This window comes from Pan paniscus, chromosome 19 (genome assembly GCF_029289425.2).
Source record: "Pan paniscus chromosome 19, NHGRI_mPanPan1-v2.0_pri, whole genome shotgun sequence".
Lineage (NCBI taxonomy): Eukaryota > Metazoa > Chordata > Mammalia > Primates > Hominidae > Pan > Pan paniscus.
This window is the reverse complement of record NC_073268.2, coordinates 28,605,931-28,629,592: the sequence shown is the minus strand read 5'-3', so window position 1 is coordinate 28,629,592 and position 23,662 is coordinate 28,605,931. Positions and strand designations below refer to the sequence as shown.

The 23,662-nt window shown below is 46.0% G+C and overlaps 1 protein-coding gene and 1 pseudogene across 3 annotated transcripts; both read right to left on the bottom strand.

Moving 5' to 3' along the window:
- Positions 1 to 7,330: 7,330 nt before the first annotated feature.
- Positions 7,331 to 22,785, bottom strand: HEATR9 (HEAT repeat containing 9). 3 transcript variants are annotated; one of them, XM_055102047.2, is made up of 16 exons: positions 21,288 to 22,785; positions 20,955 to 21,163; positions 19,176 to 19,225; positions 17,667 to 17,848; positions 17,212 to 17,344; positions 16,951 to 17,007; positions 16,700 to 16,756; positions 15,956 to 16,013; positions 15,449 to 15,579; positions 11,313 to 11,495; positions 10,859 to 10,951; positions 10,626 to 10,745; positions 9,154 to 9,227; positions 8,595 to 8,646; positions 8,086 to 8,172; positions 7,331 to 7,832 (listed from the first exon to the last, which is right to left on the bottom strand). In XM_055102047.2, the coding sequence occupies exons 2-16, from the start codon at positions 20,974 to 20,976 to the stop codon at positions 7,566 to 7,568; spliced, it is 1,566 nt and encodes a 521-aa protein (XP_054958022.2). In that variant the 5' UTR covers positions 20,977 to 21,163; positions 21,288 to 22,785; the 3' UTR covers positions 7,331 to 7,565. The 3 variants fall into 3 exon arrangements, with proteins under 3 accessions (XP_054958022.2, XP_054958021.2, XP_003818021.5); XM_055102046.2 differs by having other exon boundaries at positions 21,117 to 21,163; XM_003817973.6 differs by having other exon boundaries at positions 21,117 to 22,785.
- LOC106633968 (probable ribosome biogenesis protein RLP24) lies at positions 11,936 to 15,074 on the bottom strand (annotated as a pseudogene).
- Positions 22,786 to 23,662: the final 877 nt, after the last annotated feature.

Here is a 23,662-nt window from a genome sequence, read left to right as displayed (position 1 = left end):
TATGGGGAGTTAGGGCTGGAAATACTTAATTTAGATCAAGCTTACCAGGTGATTTTGATATATTTATTTAGTATCACTTGACAACAATTTATTTAGGGGAGTGTTTTAGATGCTGGGAATATGAAGTTCCAAGGAAAAGAAAGGATTTACAAGCCAGAGTTAAGATGGCAACATATGTATGTTATTTGCTGTTTATTAGAGAACTATTTATTCTACTCTTAACTATGGGTAAGGCACTGGATCAGATTCTAGATATGTTGCTGACCAAGTAAACAGAAAGCATAGTCGATAAGTGCACCAGTAACAAGTTCAAGGTGCTTAGAGGGCTGATTTGAAGGACACTAAATTTAGTCACATGGGAGTAGGGAAAGGCGAATGTGGAGGGAAGACTAGGAGTTCACTAAGTACAGAGGCTGAGAAAATAGTGTTCACTAAGTACAGAGGCAAGAAAATAGTGTTCCCAGAAGGAAACGACATGAACAAATCAGGAGCTAAGACAGAGTGGGGAGCAGGATCTGCACTTGAGGAGAATTGTATGTAGTTCTTTGTGACTGAAGGGAAGAGTTCAAGGGTGGTCATGCAAAAGAAAAGACTGGAGAGGTAAACAAGCTCTGTGACAAGGTCCTTGCATTTCACTTTTTACCTCCAAACAGGGAGTCATTAAAAGATGGTAAATGGGTGTGGCATGATCTGATTTGAGTGGCATCGGATGATGATTATGACTGCCTTGTGGGAAGGCTGGACTGGAGACAGCCAGGTAAGGGATTATATTGGCCTGAGGCTCAGATAGTGACTAGAGGGAAGGAGATAACTAGATTTGAAAAATCAAGAGGGAAATTTGACAGGATTTAGTTTGATGTCAGAAATAGCGGAGAAGGAAGAGTCTGGTTTCTGGCCTGCGTGATTGGGTAGATATGTTGTTCATTAGGGAAGGAACAGCTTTGCAGGCAAGATGGGAATTAATTCCGTTTTGAATGTGTTGAGTTCAGAGTGCTCATGAAACTTTTAGGTAAAGACATAATTCTGCAGCTCAGAAAGTAGCATTTAATGCCATGTTCCCCTGATTATCTGCCTTACTGAATTACATGTCTGCCTTCTCAACTTGACCTCTACATGTTGGAAGTTTCTCGGGGCTTTTTCTAAGCCCCTTTCTCTTAATCACTTTTATCCTGGGCAAGCTTATCCAGGATATGGCTTTAAGTATCATCTAATATGGTGATGCCTCCCAAATTTACATCTCCAGTCCTGACTTCTCCCCTCCCAGTTGCCTACTTGACCTTTGCAGTTGGATGTAAAATAATTGTGTTTAAAAAAAATGTGGACTGAATAGAACTTTTGAGCTTCCCTTCCAAATGTTTCTTCCTAGTGTTCCTAACCTCCAAAACACATCTGTGAATGAGACCTGGGCTTTTTTTTTTTTTTTTTTGAAACACAGTGTTGCACTGTCACCTGGGCTGGAGTGCAGTAGCACGATCTTGGCTCACTGCAACCTCCGCCTCCTGGGTTCAAGTGATTCTCCTGCCTCAGCCTCCCAAGTAACTGGAATTACAGGCACCTACCACCACGCCCAGCTAATTTTTTGTATTTTTAGCGGTTTCGCTATGTTGGCCAAGCTGGTCTCGAACTCCTGACCTCATGTTCCGCCCACATCAGCCTCCCAAAGTGCTGGGATTACAGGCGTGAGCCATTGTGCCCGGAGGCTTGGGCATGTTTTAAAAGAGCCCCAGGTGATTCTAGTTTTTGGAGACAATATATGGAAAGAGAAGAGCCTAGGAGGAAACTTGGAGAAATACTGACATTTAACAGATGAGCAGAAGAGGATCCTAAAACAGACTAGAATGGGAACGGCCAGTGAGGCGTGGTCAGTGGAACCCAAAGGAAGAATGAATTTTAGGAAAGGAGAAGCTAATAGTATCAAGTACTTAAGCCAGGCTACCTCATGTAAAGGATAGAAGGCATTCATTACATTGAGCAACATAGTTACACATTATTTTAGCGCAGGGTTTGATACTGTTGATATTTTGGGTTGGAAAATGCCCTGTGGGATGCTGACCTGTGCATTGTAGGATGTTTAATAGCATCCCTGGCCTCTACCTAGTGGATGCCAGTAGCAGCCCTTATCTCTCCATGTTGTGACAACTAAAAGATGGCTTCAGATGGCCACTAGGGGGCAAAATTGCTCCCTGTTGAGAACCACTGCCTTAGCAAAAGCAATTTGGGCAGAGAATTGAATTCTGAACTCAAACTGCAGTGGGATAATAGAAACGCATAATAGAAAGTTAATAAAAATTGGGGAAATGGATACAGGGAATGTGGACAAAGAAATTTGATTATGAAGGGTAGAGGAGGCATGATGTGAGAGGAGGAGGTAGCTAGATGGGGATACTTGGCTTGTGGAAGGTTATTTTTAAGATTGGTGAGAATTGAGCATGTTTATACATGAATAATTGATGTTCAAGTCACTTGAAGGGGTGGCGTCTAGAAGGTCGGTGAAGGATTTGCCTTAGAAGAAGAGAATGCCTCTTGCATTGCAGTTGGAGGTAAGAATAGGTGTGGATGCTGATAGTAGTAAAAACGACTAACATTAATTGGGAGCTTACTGTGTGCCAGGCACTGTTAGAAGCAGTCTATGTGTGTTATCTCATTTAACTCACAACAATCCTTTGATGCTAGGAGATACCGGAAATACTTCACAGAAGAGGTAGATGGTGTAAATGATTTTGAATGCCATTGGGAAGGGGCTTTTTAGGGGGTACAGTAAGGAACAGAGGCACTGAGAGATTGAGCAACTTGCCCAGATCAAATCTTTAGTAAGTGGCAGAGCCAGGATTCTAACCTAGGCATCTGCCTTAGAGCCTGTACTCTTACCTACTCTCGTGCTATAAACAAGGATGCGTATAGCCAAGGTGGCAGGAGGAAGTTGAGGTAATTTCATCTGATGTCTTTTTGTTTTCCCGATGAGAAAGTATAATAGTCTGCAGAGTTTGGGGAAGTAATATAATAGAAGGGTTTTTTTTTGTTTTATTTTTTTGAGACGGAGTCTTGCTCTGTCGCCCAGGCTGGAGTGCAGTGGCGCGAACTCGGCTCACTGCAAGCTCCGCCTCCCGGGTTCACGCCATTCTCCTGCCTCAACCCCTGAGAAGCTGAGAATATAGGTGCCCGCCACCATGCCCGGCTAATTTTTTGTATTTTTAGTAGAGACAGGGTTTCACCGTGTTAGCCAGGATGGTCTCAAATCTCCTGACCTTGTGATCTGCCCGCCTCGGCCTCCTAAAATGCTGGGATTACAGGCATGAGCCACCACACCCGGCCGAAAGTTTTAAGAGATTGTAGGATATGTGAGGTTAGGAGAGAAGGCTTGACTTATAACCACTGTGGGGATCAGGGAAGTGTGTGCCTAGGAACCCATAAATCTGCCAGGTGACAATAAGGGCTCAGTTAAAGTAGGAGGCAAGCAGGCCAGGCGCGGTGGCTCACGCCTGTAATCCCAGCACTTTGGGAGGCTGAGGTGGGCTGATCACGAGGTCAGGAGATTGAGACCATCCTGGCTAATACGGTGAAACCCCATCTCTACTAAAAATACAAAAAATTAGCCAGGCATGGTGGCGGGCGCCTGTGGTCCCAGCTACTCGTGAGGCTGAGGCAAGAGAATGGCGCGAACCCAGGAGGTAGAGCTTGCAGTGAGCCGAGATCGCGCCACTGCACTCTAGCCTGGGCGACAGAGTCAGACTCCTCAAAAAAAAAAAAACAAAGGAGGCAAGTATTTGGGGGTTCCAGTCTGTATGGATATGTGATTTTTCAACAGCTTTGATAGCAACGTGGTTATAGGAGCAGAGGCAGTTTGATTTAGAGTAGGGGTTTTACTGATCAGAGATGATCAGAGATGACAAAAGTGAGGGTAGTGATTAATGGATGGGATCCAGGTTGAGTAAGAAAAAAAGAGGGAGGATGGAAGGCAGTCAGGAGCTTAGTGTTGGTGATGAGATTCAAAGAACTTGTGTGGATAATAAGAGCTGCACAGATTGAAGGTTGGGTCAGAAAATGAGATGTGAACATTTTGGAGATAGAGCAATTCCTAGGGATGACAAAGGTTAGGTGTAACGTTGGAAGTGGGTAGCTGAAGTGAATGGAAGGGAAATGTCTTTGTAATTGAGATGAAGGACTGAGGGGCTGCAGTACTGAATGTTTGTCCAAAGGGATGCCATCAGAGAGGTGACAAAGAGGCAATGAATGAGAGGAAATGGAGAAATGGACCAGTGGGTAATTGCTGGTTGGTGAGCAGGATCCTCAGAGAAACATTGATTTTCTTTTTCTTTTCTTTTCTTTTCTTTTTTTTAAGATGGAGTCTCTATTGTCCAGGCTGGAGTGCAGTGGCACCTTCTGGGTTCACTGCAACTTCTGCCTCCTGGGTTCAAGCGATTCTCCTGCTTCAGCCTCCCAAGTAGCTGGGATTACAAGTGCCTCCCACTGCACCCAGCTAATTTTTGTATTTTTATTAGAGATGGGATTTTGTTACGTTGGCTGGTCTCAAATTCCTGACCTCAGGTGATCCACCCACCTCGGCCTTCCAAAGTGCTAGGATTACAGGCATGCGCCACCATGCCCAGCAGATTTTTCTTTTTATTTTCTTTATTTTTTATTTTTGAGACAGAGTTTCACTCTCGTCCAGGCTGAAGTGCAGTGGCATGATCTTGCCTCACTGCAACCTCCCCCTCCCGGGTTCAAATGATCCTCCTGCCTCAGCCTCCCAAGTAGCTGGGATTACAAATGTGTTCCACCACATCCAGCTAATTTTTGTATTTTTAGTAGAGACGGGGTTTCACCATGTTGGCCAGGCTGGTTTTGAACTCCTCACCTCAAGTGATCCTTCTGCCTCGGCCTCTTAAAGTGCTGGGATTACAGGCGTGAGCCACCGCGCCTGGCTGAAACACTGATTTTTATATAAATGTGCAAAACAGTGGTGATATTGGGGGGGATTTAGGAGAATCAGCAACACCTGAGCGATTTCAGAAAGGGGCCCAGTCAATAGCCAGTTTTCAATTACAGCCTGAAAGATAGATGAGAAGGTTTGAGGGAGAGTGGAGGGTGTGAATGCTTTTTGTTTGCCATCAGAAGAAGCATCCAGAGATCCCATTAGAAAGGTTTGGGTTAGAGGAGAGAAAAGAGAGGGACTTACATTTTGAATAGTGTCTAAGGATCAGTCCCAGTAACTGAGACCAGTGGGTGTCTTTGGACTATGAGAGAAGCCAGCGACTGCTTGGATAAAGTAGACTTCTAAGAGTGTTTGATCTAGGTAGCTTTGGTACTGGGAGGGCTCTGGTACATTGGTGGTGTACCAGATGGTGACTGCTCTGTGAAAACCTTTATGCCCTTCACTGCCATCTTGTCTTCTCGTGGGGACTGGTGAAATTAGGATTGAGGTGCTACTAGGCAGATATTTGTATCTGGTTGAATAATAAGACGTCCTCTGGAAGTACCTAAAAATATGGAGGTGGAGTGGTTGGGGATCTGTGGGCAGGATTTTGCAGAAGTTGAGTTTGAATTATGTAGTTAGTAAGGCCATGTTTTGTACTCACAGGCTTTTGAGGCACAGGGAAATTTGGGTTATGTTGCTCATGGACCCAAAGCAGTGGAGTGGGCAAAAGAGGAACATCTTTCCTATCATTGGACTTTGGCGTCACAATATTAGAGGGGTCCCCAGGCAGTGCTGCATACACTCAAAATAGTGAAACCACCCTTGGTTTTTACTTACAGCTCGCTCACAGGCAAAACATGAATCTAGAAGTGATGGGGTAGGTTGGGAGATAATTCTGAGTGACACACTATACAGGTTTAGTATCCCTTATCCAAAATGCTTGGAACCAAAAATGTTTTGGATTTCAGTTTTTTTTTCAGAGTTTGGAGTATTTACATTATACTTACAGATTGAATATCTCTAATCCCCAAATCCAAAATGCTGCAATGAGCATTTTCTTTTGAGTGTCATGTTGGTATTCAAAAAGTTTCTAGTTAGAGCATTTTGGATTTTGGGATTAGGAACGCTCAGCCTGCACTGAATTCAGAATAACTGTTGGGATTACTGTAGAACCTGGGGTGCGGGGAAGTAGAAAGGAGCGTCTGTTTTATTTTGACTTTTCTATGCTTGAGGGGAAGAACTTGACCTCCCAGTAAATCAGTAGGATTGGGGGAAGAAGAGGAGGTGAAAGGAGACAGTCGTTTTTAACCTCTGATGGTCAGAGGCTCACATGACAACATTAAAGAGGAAAGGAAAGAAAAGTTCATATTTGATTGTTTACTATGTAATGACAGGCACTGTTAACCTTTATGGTAATCCTCATAGGAGCTTTCTGAGGTAATAGGTATTATTATTTTCATTTTATAGGTGAGGAAACAAAATCACAAAGGTTAAGTATTAACTTTTAATAATAATAACTTGTTCAAAGTTAAAAGTGATTAACTGGCCAGGCGCAGTGGCTCATGCCTGTAATCCCAGCACTTTGGGAGGCCAAGGCAGGCTGATCACGAGGTCAGGAGATCGAGACCATCCTGGCTAACACAGTGAAACCCCGTCTCTACTAAAAATACAAAAAATTAGCCGGGCGTGGTGGTGGGCGCCTGTAGTCCCAGCTATTCTGGAGGCTGAGGCAGGAGAATGGTGTGAACCCAGGAGGCGGAGCTTGCAGTGAGCCAAGATCGCGCCACTGCACTCCAGCCTGGGCGACAGAGCGAGACTCCGTCTCAAAAAAAAAAAAGTGATGAACCTTAGGATTAGATATCAGATTTGTCTGACTCCAAAGTCTGGGCCTTTCCTTCCTGATAGGGGTTGTAGCTTTTTGGGATTGGTGTGGTAGGTCCTGTTGGCAAAGGGAAACTAAAGCTTCAGTAGAAATAGGGGAGAAATTAAGGCAGTTTTAGAGAATAAGAAGGGTCTTTCAAAGGGAATGACCTAGAGAGTAAATAGGGTCTTTCAAAGGAAAGGATAGAAAGCAGGTACCTAGATTGAAGAGGCAGCAGAGAGGATGGTTGGTTCTGATTAAAGCTTAATTATCTCCTGACCACTGGTAGGAAGGTGGGGGGTGAGGGCAAGTTAGTAAGAGGACATGATCCAAGCTTTCCAGCATTTTCTCCTAGTTTTCTGTCTCTAGGCAGACTCCTCTCTAGCTTTGCCATCAAATTCTGGACACAGATAAGCACTTGATTTAGGGAGGCAGGCTGGCTGTCCAGAGAAGCTTTGGCTCTGTCCTTCCCTCCTTCCTCTGGTAGAAGGGCATGTGGCTGAGTGGAAAGTATACCCAGGTAGGAATGAGGAGACCTGTGTTCCAGTGGAGCTTCTGATGAACAGAAGTGGCAGTAGTGATTCAGAGAAATGTGGTAGGTAGAGTGACACTTGTTTATTCACGGAAGATAAGTATAGATTGTTTTCTCATGGGAGCCTGAGAAGCATCTTCAGGGAGGGAGTCGGGGAGTAGGCCCAAAGAACTGACTTATTTGCCAATTTCAGCAAGGACCCGGAGCTGTTTCTTGATCCTTGGCTGCCAGGGCCCTATGGCCTGTGGCCTATGTTTTCATGGTTTCGAGCAGCACGGTGGGAAAGCAGGCGTTTTCTTTTGGCCTACTTTGGTGATGGACTTTGCAATAAACAAGGGGTTCAGCTTTGCAAGTCGAAAGTCTTGAATAGTTAACTCTTCTGGGTTCTCAGGCTCTTTCTGGAACCTTGTGGGCTCTGCCTTCACATTGGTCTTAGGTGCCTCATATACAAAGAGAACCTTGTTTTTCAGCTTGTTTTGGATCCAGGGATCAATTGAGGCACAAAGGATTAATGTTTCTTGTAGCTGCATTGAAACAAAGGTCCTAGTGCTGGCTCACTTTGGGTTCAGGCTGGGAGGCTCCAGAGAGGGGGCACCCAAAGTAGGGGGGAATTCTAGCCACAGGGCACTGTGGCCCCAAGGAACAAGGTCAAGGGACAGTGTCTAAGGGCTCATGACCCTCTCCTCCTGACAAGGAGCAAATGGTGGTGAGATAGGTGGGAGAAGCTTGGAGGAGGGCTAGAGAAGAGGAAGAAGTGGGCAGGAACGCCTTACTTACACTCTTCTTCACAGCCTGGTGGTTTTCTGCATCTAGTAAGTCCAGGAGCAAGTGGAACACTTGTGGACTGCGGATCCCCAGGACACCCTGGCAGAGGCAGAGTGAGAGTGCCTATGTAGCCAGCCCCAGGAAGACACCTTATACTCTTTCCCATTCTAGCCCCTTTGTGAGACTCTGCAGCATAGAGAGGGGGGAGATAGGGTTTCCCAGCTGAGATACTCCTTTCCTTGCCTTTTGGAACCACTGCATGGGACTTTAATGCCCATTATTTGCTAGGAAGACTCAAGACAATTTCTGCAGCATCTAAGCAACACCCCTCACATCAATCTTCTGTCCCTTAGCCCACCTACCCCCAACCCTGAAGAAAAGGTTCGGTAGGGCTGGAATTCTAAAATAAACAACTTCCCCGAAGTTTACAGGCCTTTATTCCCCTCAGTGACTCTGCTCAATCGCCTACTCCCCCTGCCATCAACACAGGAATTGGGTCAGAGAAGCAGAGCCTGCCTTACCAAAGAGATGACTGCTTCCTGGCGTGCAGTGGCATCTGGGTTCATCAGTTGTCTGTGTAGAAGGGAGTGAGTATGTTATAGTTGAATTAAGGAGTAGGGGAAGTGGAAGGGAGGCTGGTTGCTTTTCAGGTCTAGAGCGAATTAGGCAAAGTGATGCTAATTTCATTCATTTCCTTCTCTTGTTTCTTGGATCAGAAAAGGGGCAGGGAGAGGAAAAAGAGGCACCACAGTTTGCCAGGAGGCACTGAATGATGATCAGGACTGTCCAGAAATTTTATCTTTTTAAAAAAAGTTCTTTTCATGTCATAATTTGAGCTTTATAGCAACCTATACCTAACCTTGGTAGATATTATTACTCTTTCTTTACAGATGAACAAAAGCTCAGGGGTCAAAGAGTTACATGGTTAGGGGCATGGGCAAGGGAGAACTGAGGACCTGCTGCACTGTAGGTTCTGAGCTCTCACTGACTCTCTGACCCCTTCCCACTGACCCTCTCACTGACCCTCTGCCCCCTTCCCACAGCCTAGGATTTGGCCCTGGCAGCTCCCAGGCCACTCACGCCTCCACCAAGTTCATCATTGTAGGCTTCAACTTGAGTTCTTCCACAGTTTGAGCCACAGCCTGCCTCACAGCCTGCAGAGGGATCAAAATGAGTCAACAGAGAGAGGGAATGCAAGGGTGTACACTTAAGAGCCTCTCAAATCTTTACTGAACATTTCCTTTGTGCTATGTAGAGTCCCTGCCTTAAGGAGCTCATAGTCTGGTGGAGGAAGCAGACAAGTAAATAGGCAATTATAATACTGTGTAGGGTACACATAGGAGGGTCTCCTAACTCAGTCTTGGGTGCCAGGAAGACTCCCTGGAAGAGGTGATGCCCGAGCTGAATGAAACTTGGAAGGTGAGTGGGAGTTAACCAGGCAGAGGGTTGGGGTTGGTCAGATTTTAAGAGCAGAGGGGAGAACATATTAAAAAATCTGGAGGCAGGAGAAGGTGCAGAGAGGATGGGGAGCTGAAAATAGTTCAACTCAGAGAGGTGACCAAATGGACTCTTCCAAGCACTCTGAGTGCTCTAATTACCCTGGGACAACAGGTATAAATCAGGACACGGTTGTCCTAAGCATAGTTGGTACGTGGTTCTGGCGGGGAGAATGGTGAGAGATGAAGCTAGAGAGGCAAGCAGGCTTGAGCTGTGGAAGCAGCATAAGCCATCCACAGGGCATTGGGAGCCAATAGAAAGTTTTATGCAGAGAAGGCACAATCTGATTTATATTTTTTAAAAATGTCTTTAGAAATATAACACCTAGGGCCGGGCGCAATGGCTCACACCTGTAATCCCAGCACTTTGGGAGGCCGAGGTGGGCGGATCACGAGGTCAGGAGATCGAGACCATCCTGGCTAACACGATGAAACCCCGTCTCTACTAAAAATGCAAAAAATTAGCTAGGCGTGGTTGCGGGCGCCTGTAGTCCCAGCTACTCGGGAGGCTGAGGCAGGAGAATGGCGTGAACCCAGGAGGCAGAGCTTGCAGTGAGCCAAGATCGTGCCACTGCACTCCAGCCTGGGCAACAGAGCAAGACTCCGTCTCAAAAAAAAAGAAAAGAAAAGAAATACAACACCTAGTTTTATAACAAGCTATAGTAAATATAAAAGCAAGGGAACATAGAGGAAGGTAGGGTTAATGCTGATTGGTGATTTGGGAAAGCTTCCCATAGGAGGTATCATTGGGATCGGTCTTGAAGGAGCAATACAGTATTTTTAGTAGGCAGAAGGGGAGACGGATTACTTACTGGTGCAAGTGAATAGTATGAGATAGTTTTTTACCTTATAGAAGGAAGGATGACTCAGATCATTTTAACCTGAGTGAACTGCCTGAGCAAAGGCAAGGTGATATAAAAACCTGGGCTGCATTAGTTGAACAGGAGTAGGTCAGGATGAATGTGATACTTCGGTGGAGGCCAGGGGAGGTCTCCAGAACACGGAAAAGAGAAAGGTTTGGGTGTCTCTAGGCTTGGGAGCTTTGGTCTCACTTACAAGGAAGGGTTCATTATGCGTCTTCCTCCTGAGCAGGTTAAATGTGAGTTCCTCTAGCCCCTGTGCCTGGATCTGTTCCAGCCCAATGGTCTTGAGCATTTGGGTGGCTTCAAAGCGGTCCTGAGGTCGGGGGTGAGGGTTAGTGGGGAGGTGTGAAAGATGGATTCCCTTCTTCATCCCCTAACCCTATCCTAGTGCCGGGAAAGGAAGGGTTCAGGCAGTCCAGAGCTTACCTCAAGGACACTGGAAGAACACAGCTGGTCTAGGATGGCCCTGATGACTGGGGCTGAGTGCACGTGCATCACCTTGACCAGCATCCTAAGTGCCTATAAGGGGCAGGGTAGGGCAGGGTGTACAGGGCCTAGAGGCATCTGTGTGGCCAGGTGGACTTGAGGTCTGAGCCTAGAACTGGTGAGGAACAGCTAAGGTCCTTTTTTCTGCCTCTTCGCCTCTTGACCACAGAAGTTCATGTGTGCATGTACATAAACGAACACCCACACCTATCAAATATACACAGACACATGTACGCTTATATGTCCATATGACCCCATACTCATACATGGACATAGTCATAAGCACACAGAGGATCCTGCAGTGCTCCACCACCAGGATGGCAGGATCCAGACCACACACAATTCAGCAGTGGCTTCTGTTTCCCCAGGGATCCCAGCCTCCTGCCCCTCACACCTTCATCCGCTGGGTCTTGAGTCCTTGGCACAGGCACTGCAACAAGAACTCTTGGACCATGTTGCTGCAAGGCCTCAGGAAACCCAGGCACAGGGCTGCCTCCAGAGATGCTTCACTGGACGACTTCTTGATCAGTGTCTGTAGTACAGGCACCAGCTTGCCCTCATCCCCGACTTGAGTCCTCTGTGAGGGAGACAAAATGGCTAAGGGGAGGGGCTATGTACTTTATGCCAGGCTTTGTGCTTTATGCTTCCAGACTATATTCACCTTCCTCCCTAAAATGAATCTTGTGCATCAGATTATTTCAACCAATTAACTTATTCTTGCTGTCACCTACTTGCTTCTAGGTCAGATCTCATTTCTCTATAACTATCTCATGGATGGATCACTGTTACTCTCTTCAACACTTCTGCTGTGTTAATTCCTGTCATTTAAAAGAATATACATGTGAGTGATCCCATACCTCTCCTCCAATATCCTTGTCCTCTTCTCTGCCTCAGCCACTAATCCCACTGAGAGACCTGATCATTACCCACAAATGCAGCTTCTCCATAATCTCCATTTCATGGATCCCACTCTCTGACCATCACCTCTTTTTCCAGCTCCCGAGTCCAACAATTGTTTGACTCCACAAGGGACTAAATAATCCATTGAGCCTGCCACCTTTGCACTCCTCCACACCTCTGTCCCTCTTGACCCAGCTTAAATTCCATGATCCTGCTGTAATCACTCCCCTTCCTCACCCTCAGCTCCCTTACCCACTCTTGCTTCATTCTACTCCCTGGACAGAACTACAGTCCAACTCTCTACTTTGTGCCAGCACTTCCTGGAGAAAAACACTATTGCAGCGAATGATCTTGTTAAAATGTGTGAGCACAGACCTCATATAGACCCTTAATGCTGTCTGGTAATCATACTGTTTTTCCCTGGGCAGTTCTCTTTCTCACTCTTCCAATTCACACCCTTTCTGGAACACTTCTTCCTCTATTCTTACTCTTGGCTAGTGACCTTGCTTTCTACTTCAGTGAGAAAATCAAAGCAACTAGAAAGGAAGTTCCATAGACTCCTATGACTACTTTTGTCCAGCTTCCAACACTTGCACCCATACACCCTTCCTTTCTACTTGTTAACTATAGACTATAACCATCTATCTAAGGCCAGTCTCCACTTGTGTCTTAGACCTTATCTCTTCTCGCCTATTTAAGGACATCATTTAAGAACATTGCTATTTTTCAGCCGGGCACGGTGGCTTACACCTGTAATCCCAGCACTTCGGGAGGCCAAGGCGGGCGGATCATGAGGTCAGGAGATCGAGACCACAGTGAAACCCCATCTCTACTAAAAATACAAAAAAAAAAAAAAAAAAAATTAGCTGGGCGCGGTGGCAGGCGCCTGTAGTCCCAGCTACTCGGGAGGCTGAAGCAGGAGAATGGCATGAACCTGGGAGGTGGAGCTTGCAGTGAGCCGAGATTGCACCACTGCCCTCCAGCCTGGGTGACACAGCAAGACTCCGTCTCAAAAAAAAAAAAACAAAAAAACAAGAACTTTGCTATTTTTCACACTCTCTTCAAAGTCCTTATTTTTATTTATTTATTTATTTATTTATTTATTTATTTATTTATGTATTTATTTTGAGATGGAGTCTCGCTCTGTTGCCCAGGCTGGAGTGCAGTGGCACGATCTCGGCTCACTGCAAGCTCCGTCTCCCGGTTTCACGCCATTCTCCTGCCTCAGCCTGCCAAGTAGCTGGGACTACAGGCGCCCGCCAGCACGCCCAGCTAATTTTTTGTATTTTCAGTAGAGACCGGGTTTCACCATGTTAGCCAGGATGGTCTCGATCTCCTGACCTCGTGATCCACTCGCCTCAGCCTCCCAAAGTGCTGGGATTACAGGTGTGAACCACCATGCCCGGCCTATTTATTTATTTTTGGGAGGTCGAGTTGGGTGAATCACAAGATCAGGAGTTCGAGACCAGCCTGGCCAATATGGTGAAACCTCGTCTCTATTAAAAATATAAAAAAATTAGCCGGGCGTGGTGGCACATGCTACCTGGGAGGCTGAGGCAGGAGAATTGCTTGAATCCGGGAGGCCGAGGTTGCAGTGAGCCGAGATCATGCCACTGCACTCCAGCTTGGGTGACAGAGCGAGATTCGGTCTCAAAAAAAAAAAAGAAATGGTTACAGAGATTTTAAAGAAGCATCCTCTTGTCCACATCCTCTTGTAACTGTTGTACCATTTTCTCTTCCAACTGCTTCCCTTTGCCTGCAAGAGGGGCTCGGATAAGATGGATGTTTTGCTTGACTTCTTTGATATCCTGAACTTTCTGTAGCTCTTTCTTTTTCTACAATCTGTTCATTATAAATTTAGCTTGGCGTTTCTGTTTGATCTCTTCAACTCTCTTCATTGCGTCAATAGTTTTATTCCATAGCTCTTGCTAGTATTTGATAGGTTCATTTCTATGTTTTTAAAATTCAAATGAATTATCCACTGTAAGCTCTTTACCAGCTGCTTTCCGGAATGCTTTGGTCCACCTAACTTTGCGAGGATTGCGCTTCTTTTTAAAGTTTCTATGACATTTAGATTCACAAAATCTGAACACCTTGCAATCGTTGCGGACAAACATCATGTCATGGCTGGGGTAGATGGGCCTCGAAGAGAAATAACACTTCTTGATACGCATGTTGAACCTGTGTTGGTCCCCACCGGCCAAACGCTGTGCTTGAGAGCCCTCTTGCTTTCTTAACCATGCCAAACATACTCCTCCCTTTGCATTGGTCCTTCTGCCTGGAATGTCTTCTCTCAGATATCTGTAAGGCTAACCCACTCACTTTCTTTATGTCTTTGCTCAAATGTACCTTCTAAATGAGGCCTTCCCTGTCTACTGTATTTAACATTGCAACCCATCCCTACTCCTACTTGTCACTCCTGATCACTCTTACCCTGCTATGTAATTGTTTCCATTGTACCTGTCACCTCTAACATACTACATAGTTTTCTTTTTCTTGGTTTTTTTTTTTGAAATGGAGTTTTGCTCTTGTTGCCCAGGCTGGAGTGCAATGGCGCGATCTTGGCTCACTGCAACCTCTGCCTCCTGGGTTCAAGCATTTCTGCCTCAGCCTCCCAAGTAGCTGGGATTACAGGTGTGTGTCACCACGCCTGGCTAAGTTTTTATTTATTTATTTATTTTTATTTTTTATTTTTAGTGGAGACAGGGTTTCACCATGTTGGTCAGGCTGGTCTTGAACTCCTGACCTCAAGTGATCATCTGCCTCAGCCTCTCAACGTGCTGGGATTTGTGAGCCACCACGCCCGGCCTAATTTTCTAAAAATAAATTTATTGGTTATTATGTGTCTCCCCCACTAGAATGTAACCTCCTCCATAAGCGCAGAGATCTTTACCTGTCTGGTTCACTGCTATATCCCAAGGGCCTAGGACAGTGCCTGGCACATGATAGCTGTTTATTATATATTTGCTGAATAAATGGATGAATGATGGATTTTCTTTTACATAGACCAATGATGGGGTCAAAGTAAGAGAACACTAAAGGAGAAAAAAACAGTAGGGTCTGAGGACTCTCTTGGGCCCCGTCCCTTCTTGACAGGTTTTACCTTAATAAGTTATTTTAGAGATGATGATAATAATGATGGTTACCATTTAAAGAGCATAGGCATTGTACTAGGTGTTTTACATACATTATCTCATTTAGTCCTCTCAACAGGACTATCAGACAATTACAGATGCTCCTCTATTTACAATGACGTCCCATGGATGGGTTTATGAGGTTGTAATGCCATGCCCATAGTAAGTTAAGGAGTGTACTGACTGTGTGTTGTTTTTGCACCATTGTAAAGTCGAAAAATCGTAAGTCAAACCATCTAATTCAGGAACCATCTGTACTGTCTCCATTCTCCATTTTAAATACAAACTGCAGCTCTGAAATTTGGCTTTTCAGAAATGGACTAGTAAGTGGCCAAGCCATATGCTTCTATTCAACTCCCGAGGGAACTCCTCAAGGACAGTGTCTTCCTCTATCAAAGCTGTGCTAGGTTACCTTCTTCCTCACCCAACCCCCAGCTAAACCTATCAATTACCTTGTCCAGCTTTGCCCCCAATTAAAGACTGTCCTCCCAATCACCTTGTCTTTAGAGACAGCAGCCCAGGAGTTAAGAGCCATTCGTAGCCCCGTCAAAGTCTCCATCCTTTGACCCTCATTTTTCTCCTTCAGCTGTTTGATGAGAGCCCGGATCACATGCTTATTCAGGCAACCTGGACAGGGAGGGGCCTCAAGTCAGGGCAGAGCCTCTGGTACTGCCCCTCTCTGCAAGGACCCATTGAACTCCACTGTGCCATCGAGACCTAAGTTCCAAGTCCTAGGTACCACGGTGTTGCTCATCTTCCCAGGATACCAGGGCAGCTGGCTGAACGTGAACACTATTCCAAGAGCCCTCCTTCTCCCTCTTTCTAATCTCTTTTCCCTTTTCACCCCACCTTCCTCTCTTGGTTCAACATAACTGGGATAGTTCTCAGGCCTTGCCAAATGGTAGGTTGGAGCAAGTGTATGCTCCTCACCCATTTGTCCTTACCCAAAGGAGAAAGTGGTTGCACTTTCTCAACTCCGCACCAAGGGAGAAGACATACTCACCCAGGATGGCCAGGGTTCGGTAGGCCTCGTACTTCACTTTCTCTGGACCAGTTTGGGCCTAATTTAAGAGGCGGGTGGTAGGAACATATAATAAGGTGATGGAATGTCAGAGCTTTAGGGATTGTCTCAGCTTAACTTCTCATTTTACAAAAGAGGAAACTGAAGCCTAGAAAGTGACCTATCTATTCTCAAATACAGAATACAGCCAAAGTGGTTCAATGGAAGGAACAATACAGTTGGGAGTTAGATGTTTGTTCAAATCTCTATCTGGTATCTAGTAGCCACTTGGCCTTGGGCAAGTCCCTTGGTCTCTCAGAGCTTTCATTTTCTCATTTAGAGAAATACAGATACTAATTCCTGGTGTTGTTGTAAGAGTTAAATGAAATTATGGATATAAAGAATGCATGTTCCCAGTGGTAAGCTGATGTATACATATGCGGTGTTTCCAGTAAAGGCAGAGAATGTACTCTGTTCTGGCTTTCAGACTTTCCTGGCTTTTCAGTCCAATGTCTTTTCGGTTAGACCAGGGAGATCTTCAGATTCTTCCTTCCCTATCTTTTAGATCCAGCTGCTCTTCGAAGAGGCCAAGGACATGGGATGGGTCATGCTGCACAGTGGTGGCTGTGTCCTTACTGGATCTGACCCGCCATGCTAGCACCCCGGGGAGCCTCGTCTGTGCCCACATGCCACACATCTCAGACCCTGTTTCCTTCTTTCCTGAACTCCAGCAGTTCTCAGACTCACCACCTGCTGTAGTGCCTCCATGACAAACTTGTCACTGATGCGTAAGCATCCCAGAGCCTGCAGGAAGTGGGATGGACGAAAGAGAAGGAAACTTGGACATCATCCCCAGGAGTTACCATTCTCTGGACACAGCTGGAGTTTGTGCTTGGAATACCACCCCCACAACCACCATCACGTCAAGCAGCTTTTTACTTTCCAGCTTGGCCAACTCCTGGCTGTAACCACCCTCCTCTGTCCTTGCCTCTTCTCACCTGTGCTGCATAGAACTGCTCATCCTCTCTGGGAGATTCCAGGCTTTTTGTGAGTTCCTGCCCATCCAAGGCAGCCAGTGGAAAGGAAGACAGAGAAAAATAAAGAATTTCAAACTAAAGGGAGCTCATCCAATCCAATCCCTTTTCCTACCCTACCTCTGTTTTTCAGGCAAGGACTGAGGGCTGAAGGATGGTGTGAGCCCAAGGAAAGGGCACCCACAGGGAGGGAGTCCCCCACGTCCTCTCCCACATGGTCCTGACCCTTAATCTTTGCCACTTCAGGGGGTCCTGGGTAGGCTCTAAGGGCCTGGATCGCATCTCAGATTTTATAGTCAGCTTGCTCATCGGGAGATGGAACATTTTGATGTGGGTTTGATGTACCTCTTTGATGTACCTGTGTGAGAAATTGCATAGGCAGCTTTGGTCCCTTTGTACCTTCCCTCCTCAGGTTGCAACCTCACTTCTGCCACAGGGCTGCAGCCCAGCTCAGACATGGGACCAGAGGAAGACAGATGAGGACTCAGTGATATCCACCAGAGCCAAGCCGAGCCGAGCCGGCCGAGCCAGATGAGCTGAGCCAAGCCGAGCCGCCCTAAGCTCCTCTCTGGGACCTGTAGGCTGACTTGCCTTACTCCCTGGCCCACCCTTCCTTGCCCTTCCTCACTTTCCTAGAAGATGTGGAGGGTGAGAAGAATATGGAGGCCGGCAAAACACACCTACAGTCATCTCTCATTTTCCTCAACATCTTTTCAGCCTCCCTTTCCTCTCGCTGATCATACAGGTTGTGCCAGTGCGTGTAGATCTCAGGTTTCTTGAAGTAGCAGTACGGGACTGAGTTTGGCTTGCTCGGATGCTGCCTCCAGCACTCTGGACTTGGGGGAAACTCTTCCTTTGGCATCTGGGGGTTGCAAGTGGCAGAACAGTCAGAGGGGTCCCCTAGGCCCTTACTTGTGGGGGTATGGGGAGGAGGGGGTAAAGGGAGGGAAGGGCAGGGTGAAACAGATGCCCTCTAGCCTCTCATCTGAGCTGGAGTCACAGCTACCACCTAACCCCTTGCATAACTTGGGCAAGTTACTTCATCCTATCAAAGTCTCAGTCTTCTTATCTGTAAAACAAAGCTAATAATCCTTGTTCTGTGTCCCTACCAAGGTTGTTGTAAAGATCAAAAGAGAGATCCAGATTGTGAAGCCACTGGTGATCTGTAAATCGATTTGAATACATAGTTTGGTTTGTTGAGGATCTCAAAGCACTTTGAAAATGACACTTGGGTAGGGAAATGAAAAGGCAAGGTGTGGGGAGGATGTGGAATAAAGGTGGGGAAAAGACAGACTATTGCTCATTCAGATATTTATTTGAGTACCAACTATGTGCCAGGTACTGCGCTGGGTGCTAGGGTTGCAGTTATCCCTGCCCTCATGGAACTTAACAGTTTAGCAGGGAAACAGACTTTCTTAAAATAATCTATCACTTAAACAATTGTGAAACTACCACTGTCACTGTAATGGAGGATTTTGAGTGGGTCAGGGGCTTTCTCTGAAGATTTGGCTAGGATTCATCCCTGTCTCTTCTTAAGCCTTTCTTTCACTCTTTGCAACAAATCTGGGCAACAGGGAAGAGGGGCTTCAGCTGTGGTTCCCAACTTTGTACTGACGAGATCATAATAAGGGTTCTCAAGTGATTGGCATAAGTTCAAAAAATGGAGCATGACTCACAGTGAGTAGGGTTGCAGATTTAGGAAGAAAAAAAAAAAGCTCCCCCCTCCCAAACAAAAAAATACAAGGATGTCAAGTTAAATTTGGATTTTAGGTAATGAATGAAATATTTGAGACACATTTGTACTAAAACACCATTTGTTGTTTATCCAAAATTCAAATTTAATTGGGCATTCTGTATTTCATCTGGCAACCCAAACTGTGAGGGTTGCTAACTGTCCCTGTGTTAACTAATAAAAATGACTTCCATTAGTAAGCACTTTCTGCATAGCCAAGGCCTCATAGACTTTGTTTCATAACAACTCTACAAAGGGAGGTGGACAGGGGTTAGCCTGGGACACAGGAAGCTCCTGAGGCTCTGAGGGGGAAAGTGACTTGTTCAAGATCACAGTTAATGGCAGCCCCAGGGGTAAATGTCAGGGTTCTGTGAGCTGGCTTTAATGGGAAGGGATAGTTTGCTGCCCCTCCTAACTTTGATACAGCTCCCAGGGTAGCAAAAGTAAGGGGTCTTACCTGGTAGCAGGACAAGGGCAGATGAACAGGAGCCATGGCTTTTCTGAGTTCTGGCAAGAGGGATAAGAGTATGTGTGTGGTTCAAATGAGATAGCAGTTGCAGGCCAGGCTTGGTGGCTTCTGCCTGTAATCCCAGCACTTTGGGAAGCCAAGGCAGGCAGATCACCTGAGGTCAGGAGTTCGAGACCAGCCTAGCCAACATGGTGAAACCCCATCTCTACTAAAAATACAAAAAAAAACATTAGCCAGCTGGGCGCAGTGGCTCACGCCTGTATTCCCAGCACTTTGGGAGGCCGAGACGGGCGGATCACGAGGTCAGGAGATTGGGACCATACTGGCTAACATGGTGAAACCCCGTCTCCACTAAAAATACAAAACAAAACAAAAAAATTAGCCATGTGTGGTGGCGGGTGCCTGTAGTCCCAGCTACTCAGGAGGCTGAGGCAGGAGAATGGTGTGAACCCGGGAGGCGGAGCCTGCTGAGATCGCATCACTGCACTCCAGCCTGGGAGACAGAGCGACAGAGCGAGACTCTGTCTCAAAAAGTAAATAAATAAAATAAAAATTTGCCAGGGGTGGTGGTGCACGCCTATAGTCCCAGCTACTTGAGAGGCTGAGGCAGGAGAGTCTCTTCAACCTGGGAGGTGAAGGTTGCAGGGAGCCGAGATCATGCCACTGTACTCCAGCCTGGGTAACAGAGCAAGACTCAAAAAAAAAAAAAAAAAAAAAAAAAAGAGATAGCAGTTGCAAAGGTAGGTTAAAGAATTAATACATTCAGGCATTCATTTATTCAGCATTTAGTGACTACTAGTACCAGATATTTCACCAGGCACTGGGGAGATAAGTAAGGCCAAAGCGGGCAGATTGCTTGAGCCAAGGAGTTCGAGACCAATCTGGGCAACAAAGTGAGACTGCCCCCTAACCCTCAATTAGAAAAAAAAAAATCACGTGGAGAGTTTGTTAAAACACAGATTTCTGGGACTCATACCCACAGTATCTGATTCACTAGATTAAGGGTGGGGTCTGAGAATTTGCATTTCCTGTTTTTTGTTTTGTTTTGTTTTGTTTTGTTTTTATTGAGACAGAGTCTTGCTGTCTTGCCTGGGCTGCTGGAGTGCAGTGTCACAATCTTGGCTCAGGTCAACCTCTACCTCCTAGGTTCAAGTGGTTCTCGTACCTCAGCCTCCCAAGTAGCTGGGATTATAGGTGCCCGCCACCACACCCAGCTAATTTTTGTATTTTTAGTAGAGATGGGGTTTCACCATCTTGGCCAGGCTGGTCTGGAATTCCTGGTCTCAAGTGATCCGCCCGCTTTGGCCTCCCAAAGTGCTGGGATTAGAGGCGTGAACCACCGTGCCCAGTCGAGAATTTGCATTTCTAACAAGATGCTGATGCTGCTGGTCATGGGATCATGCTTTGAGGACCACTGTTCTAGCTGGAGAGACAGAAGTGTTTCTTAGTGATTAACAGAGGGAAACAAATGTGAAGATAGATGTAGACACAGGTGGTAAACATGAGGGGTACCTAACCTGGCTGGGAGGATAAGGGAAGGTTTCCTAGAGTAAACTCCACAAGCTGAGTCTTCAATACAAACAGGAACTAGCCAGGTAGATAAGGGGGAAGAGCATTAGACACAGGGAACACCCTATGCAAAGATTTGGAGGTGCAAGAATTGAGGGTAAAGAGCAGGGTACAGGTGTGGGAGCAGAAGCTGGGGAGACACACAGGTGTCCCATCTTAGAGGTCCCTGTAGGCCCTGCTGAGGAGCCTGAGACTTACCTTGAGGACTGTGCAGAGCCATCAAAGTGTCCAAGGGCCTGCCCTGATGTTTCCCAAGGGTTTGCTGAACTCACCTAGACCCTTGCCTGGGAGTGAGAGCCAGGTAGCATTTCTTTTTCAGTCCCCTGCTCTTGGCTCCATTTCTGTCCATCCCAGCCTCACCTTTGGTCCTGTCTGGATATTCCAGCCATGGGTACAGGAACATTGACCTGGAGACATCAAAGATATCAGTTGATTTTTCATAGGCCATCTTCTTCTCCTGGTGGGGCCAGAGGGAACCTGCAGGGGGGAATACAAGGCTTTTAGGGGAGTGGGGGCACAGCTGGAGGAGACCTGTCCTCTGTGGTACGAGAGGTACAGGTGAGGTGTCTGGACTTCTGGAGGTAGAAGCTTCCAAGTGCTAAGCGACCAGGTTACTTTGGTAAATAGAACACTCAGGTTTCACTTCTGAGCCCCAGCTGTGGTATCTACTGGCCTGGACTTGAGCTAGTCACTTTATTTTCTGAGCTTCAGTTTCCTCACTGGATGAGTAGGAAAGTCATGCCTGTCTGGCTTAACTAGAGGGCCTGTGGTGAGGCATAAACTGGAGAAGAAAATCAAACCATTTGGTGAACTGTCAAGCTCAAGTAAGCCCATGTTAGGATCAAGACCTGTTCTTAGGATTATTCACTGGGAAAATGGCAGGGATGGGAAAGTCCCTTTATTTATTTGTTTGTTTGTTTGTTTGTTTGTTTGAGAGGGAGTCTCATTCTGTCGCCCAGGCTGGAGTGCAGTGGCATGATCTTGGCTCACTGCAGTCTCCGCCTCCCAGGTTCAAGCGATTCTCCTGCCTCAGCCTCCCAAGTAGCTGGGACAACAGGTGCATGCCACCACGCCAGACTAATTTTTGTATTTTTAGAAGAGACGGGGTTTCACCATGTTGGCCCGGCTGTTCTCAAACTTCTGACTTCAGGTAATCTGCCCACCTTGGCCTCCCAAAATGCTGGGATTACAGGTGTGAGCCACTGCACCTGGCCCCAGAAAGTCCCTTTTATACACACCCTCTCCCCGTCTTTGGCAGCAAAAGACTGAACTCTTATCTGTGTGGTAAGGAGCTGCCTTTTTCTTTTCTTTTCTTTCAACTTTTTATTTTATTTTATTTTACTTTATGTTCCAGGATACATGTGCAGAACGTGCAGGTTTGTTACATAGATAAATGGTAAATGTGTGTCATGGTGGTTTGCTGTACCTCTCAACCCTTCACCTAGGTATTAAGCCCAGCATGCATTCGCTATTTGACCTGATGAAGGAGCTGCCTTTTATACCTCTTGCTTTTGCATATGCTGTTCCCTCTACCTGTCAGTCTTTTCCTTGTAAACCTGTTAAACTGGCACTCAGATCTTTCAAAAAGTCCACTCAAATGTTTTCTCATCTCTGAAGTCTTTATTCTCCCTCAGGGTTCCTACCCCCTGCCCATCCACCCACTCAGTGATAGAATTCCCTCTCTCCACAGTGTGACCACAGTTTTTTGTACACTTTGCTTTACTTTAAGTCTTTTTCATATGTATAATCTGCTCACAGGTCTGTCTTCCTTACTGGACTATGAGGAATTTGATTATGGACTGTATATTGTGTCATTGTTAAGTTTCCTGAGTATGGTACGCATGTTGTGGTTATTTATAATGTCCCTGTTATTAGTAGATACATGCTGACACTTTTAAGGGTGACATGATATCACATTTGCAACTTACTCTCAAGTGGTTCAGAAACAAAATGTGTATACTGACCACACACTGCCCCCACACACAGATAAAGCAAATTGGTAAAATGTCAATATTTGACTCTAGATGAAGGGTATGTGGTGTATTCTTGCAAATTTCCATAAGTTTGGAATTTTGCAAATTAAGGGTGGAAAAAAAAAGCATGGATTTTGGCATTAGACCTAATGGGTTTAAACTTAATTGTAAAGCTTTATCACCTGCTTTATTTTTCTTTCTTTCTTTTTTCTTTTTTTTTTTTTTTGAGACTGAGTCTCACTCTGTCGCCCAGGCTGGAGTGCAGTGGCGTGATCTCGGCTCACTGCAAGCTCTGCCTCCCAGGTTCACGCCATTCTCCTGCCTCAGCCTCCAGATAGCTGGGACTACAGGCACTCACCACCACGCCTGGCAAATTTTTTTTTTTTATTTTTCGTAGAGACGGGGTTTCACCGTGTTAGCCAGGATGGTCTCGATCTCCTGACCTCGTGATCTGCCTGCCTCGGCCTCCCAAAGTGCTGGGATTCCAGGCGTGAGCCACCGCGCCCGGCCCACCTGCTTTATTTTTCTTTGAGCTGTGGGGCTTTTGGCAAATCATTTCCCTCTCTTGCTAAGGGTTTTCCTGACTATAAACAGGGCTAATAACTGTACCTAACCCTATAGGGTTATAAGGATGAAAAAGAATGATGAATGTAAGGGGCTAAGCCAATGCCTGGCACATAGTGAGTGCTCAATTAATGTTAACTATTGTTATGGCCATATATATTGTCAATATATGTTTACATAAAGGGACAAGCTTGGGAAAGTTGAAATACCCCACCTTAAAGGAGCTGGTGTACTAGTGGAAAAACACAAAATACCTCATTGTCCTTATTTGAAAGACCTGAGGCATTTGGAATTGCCATTGAATCTCATTCCAGGGGCAAGGGTGGTGTTAAAGAAATCCACTGGGGATAAGGTAGAGGGTAGGCCAGG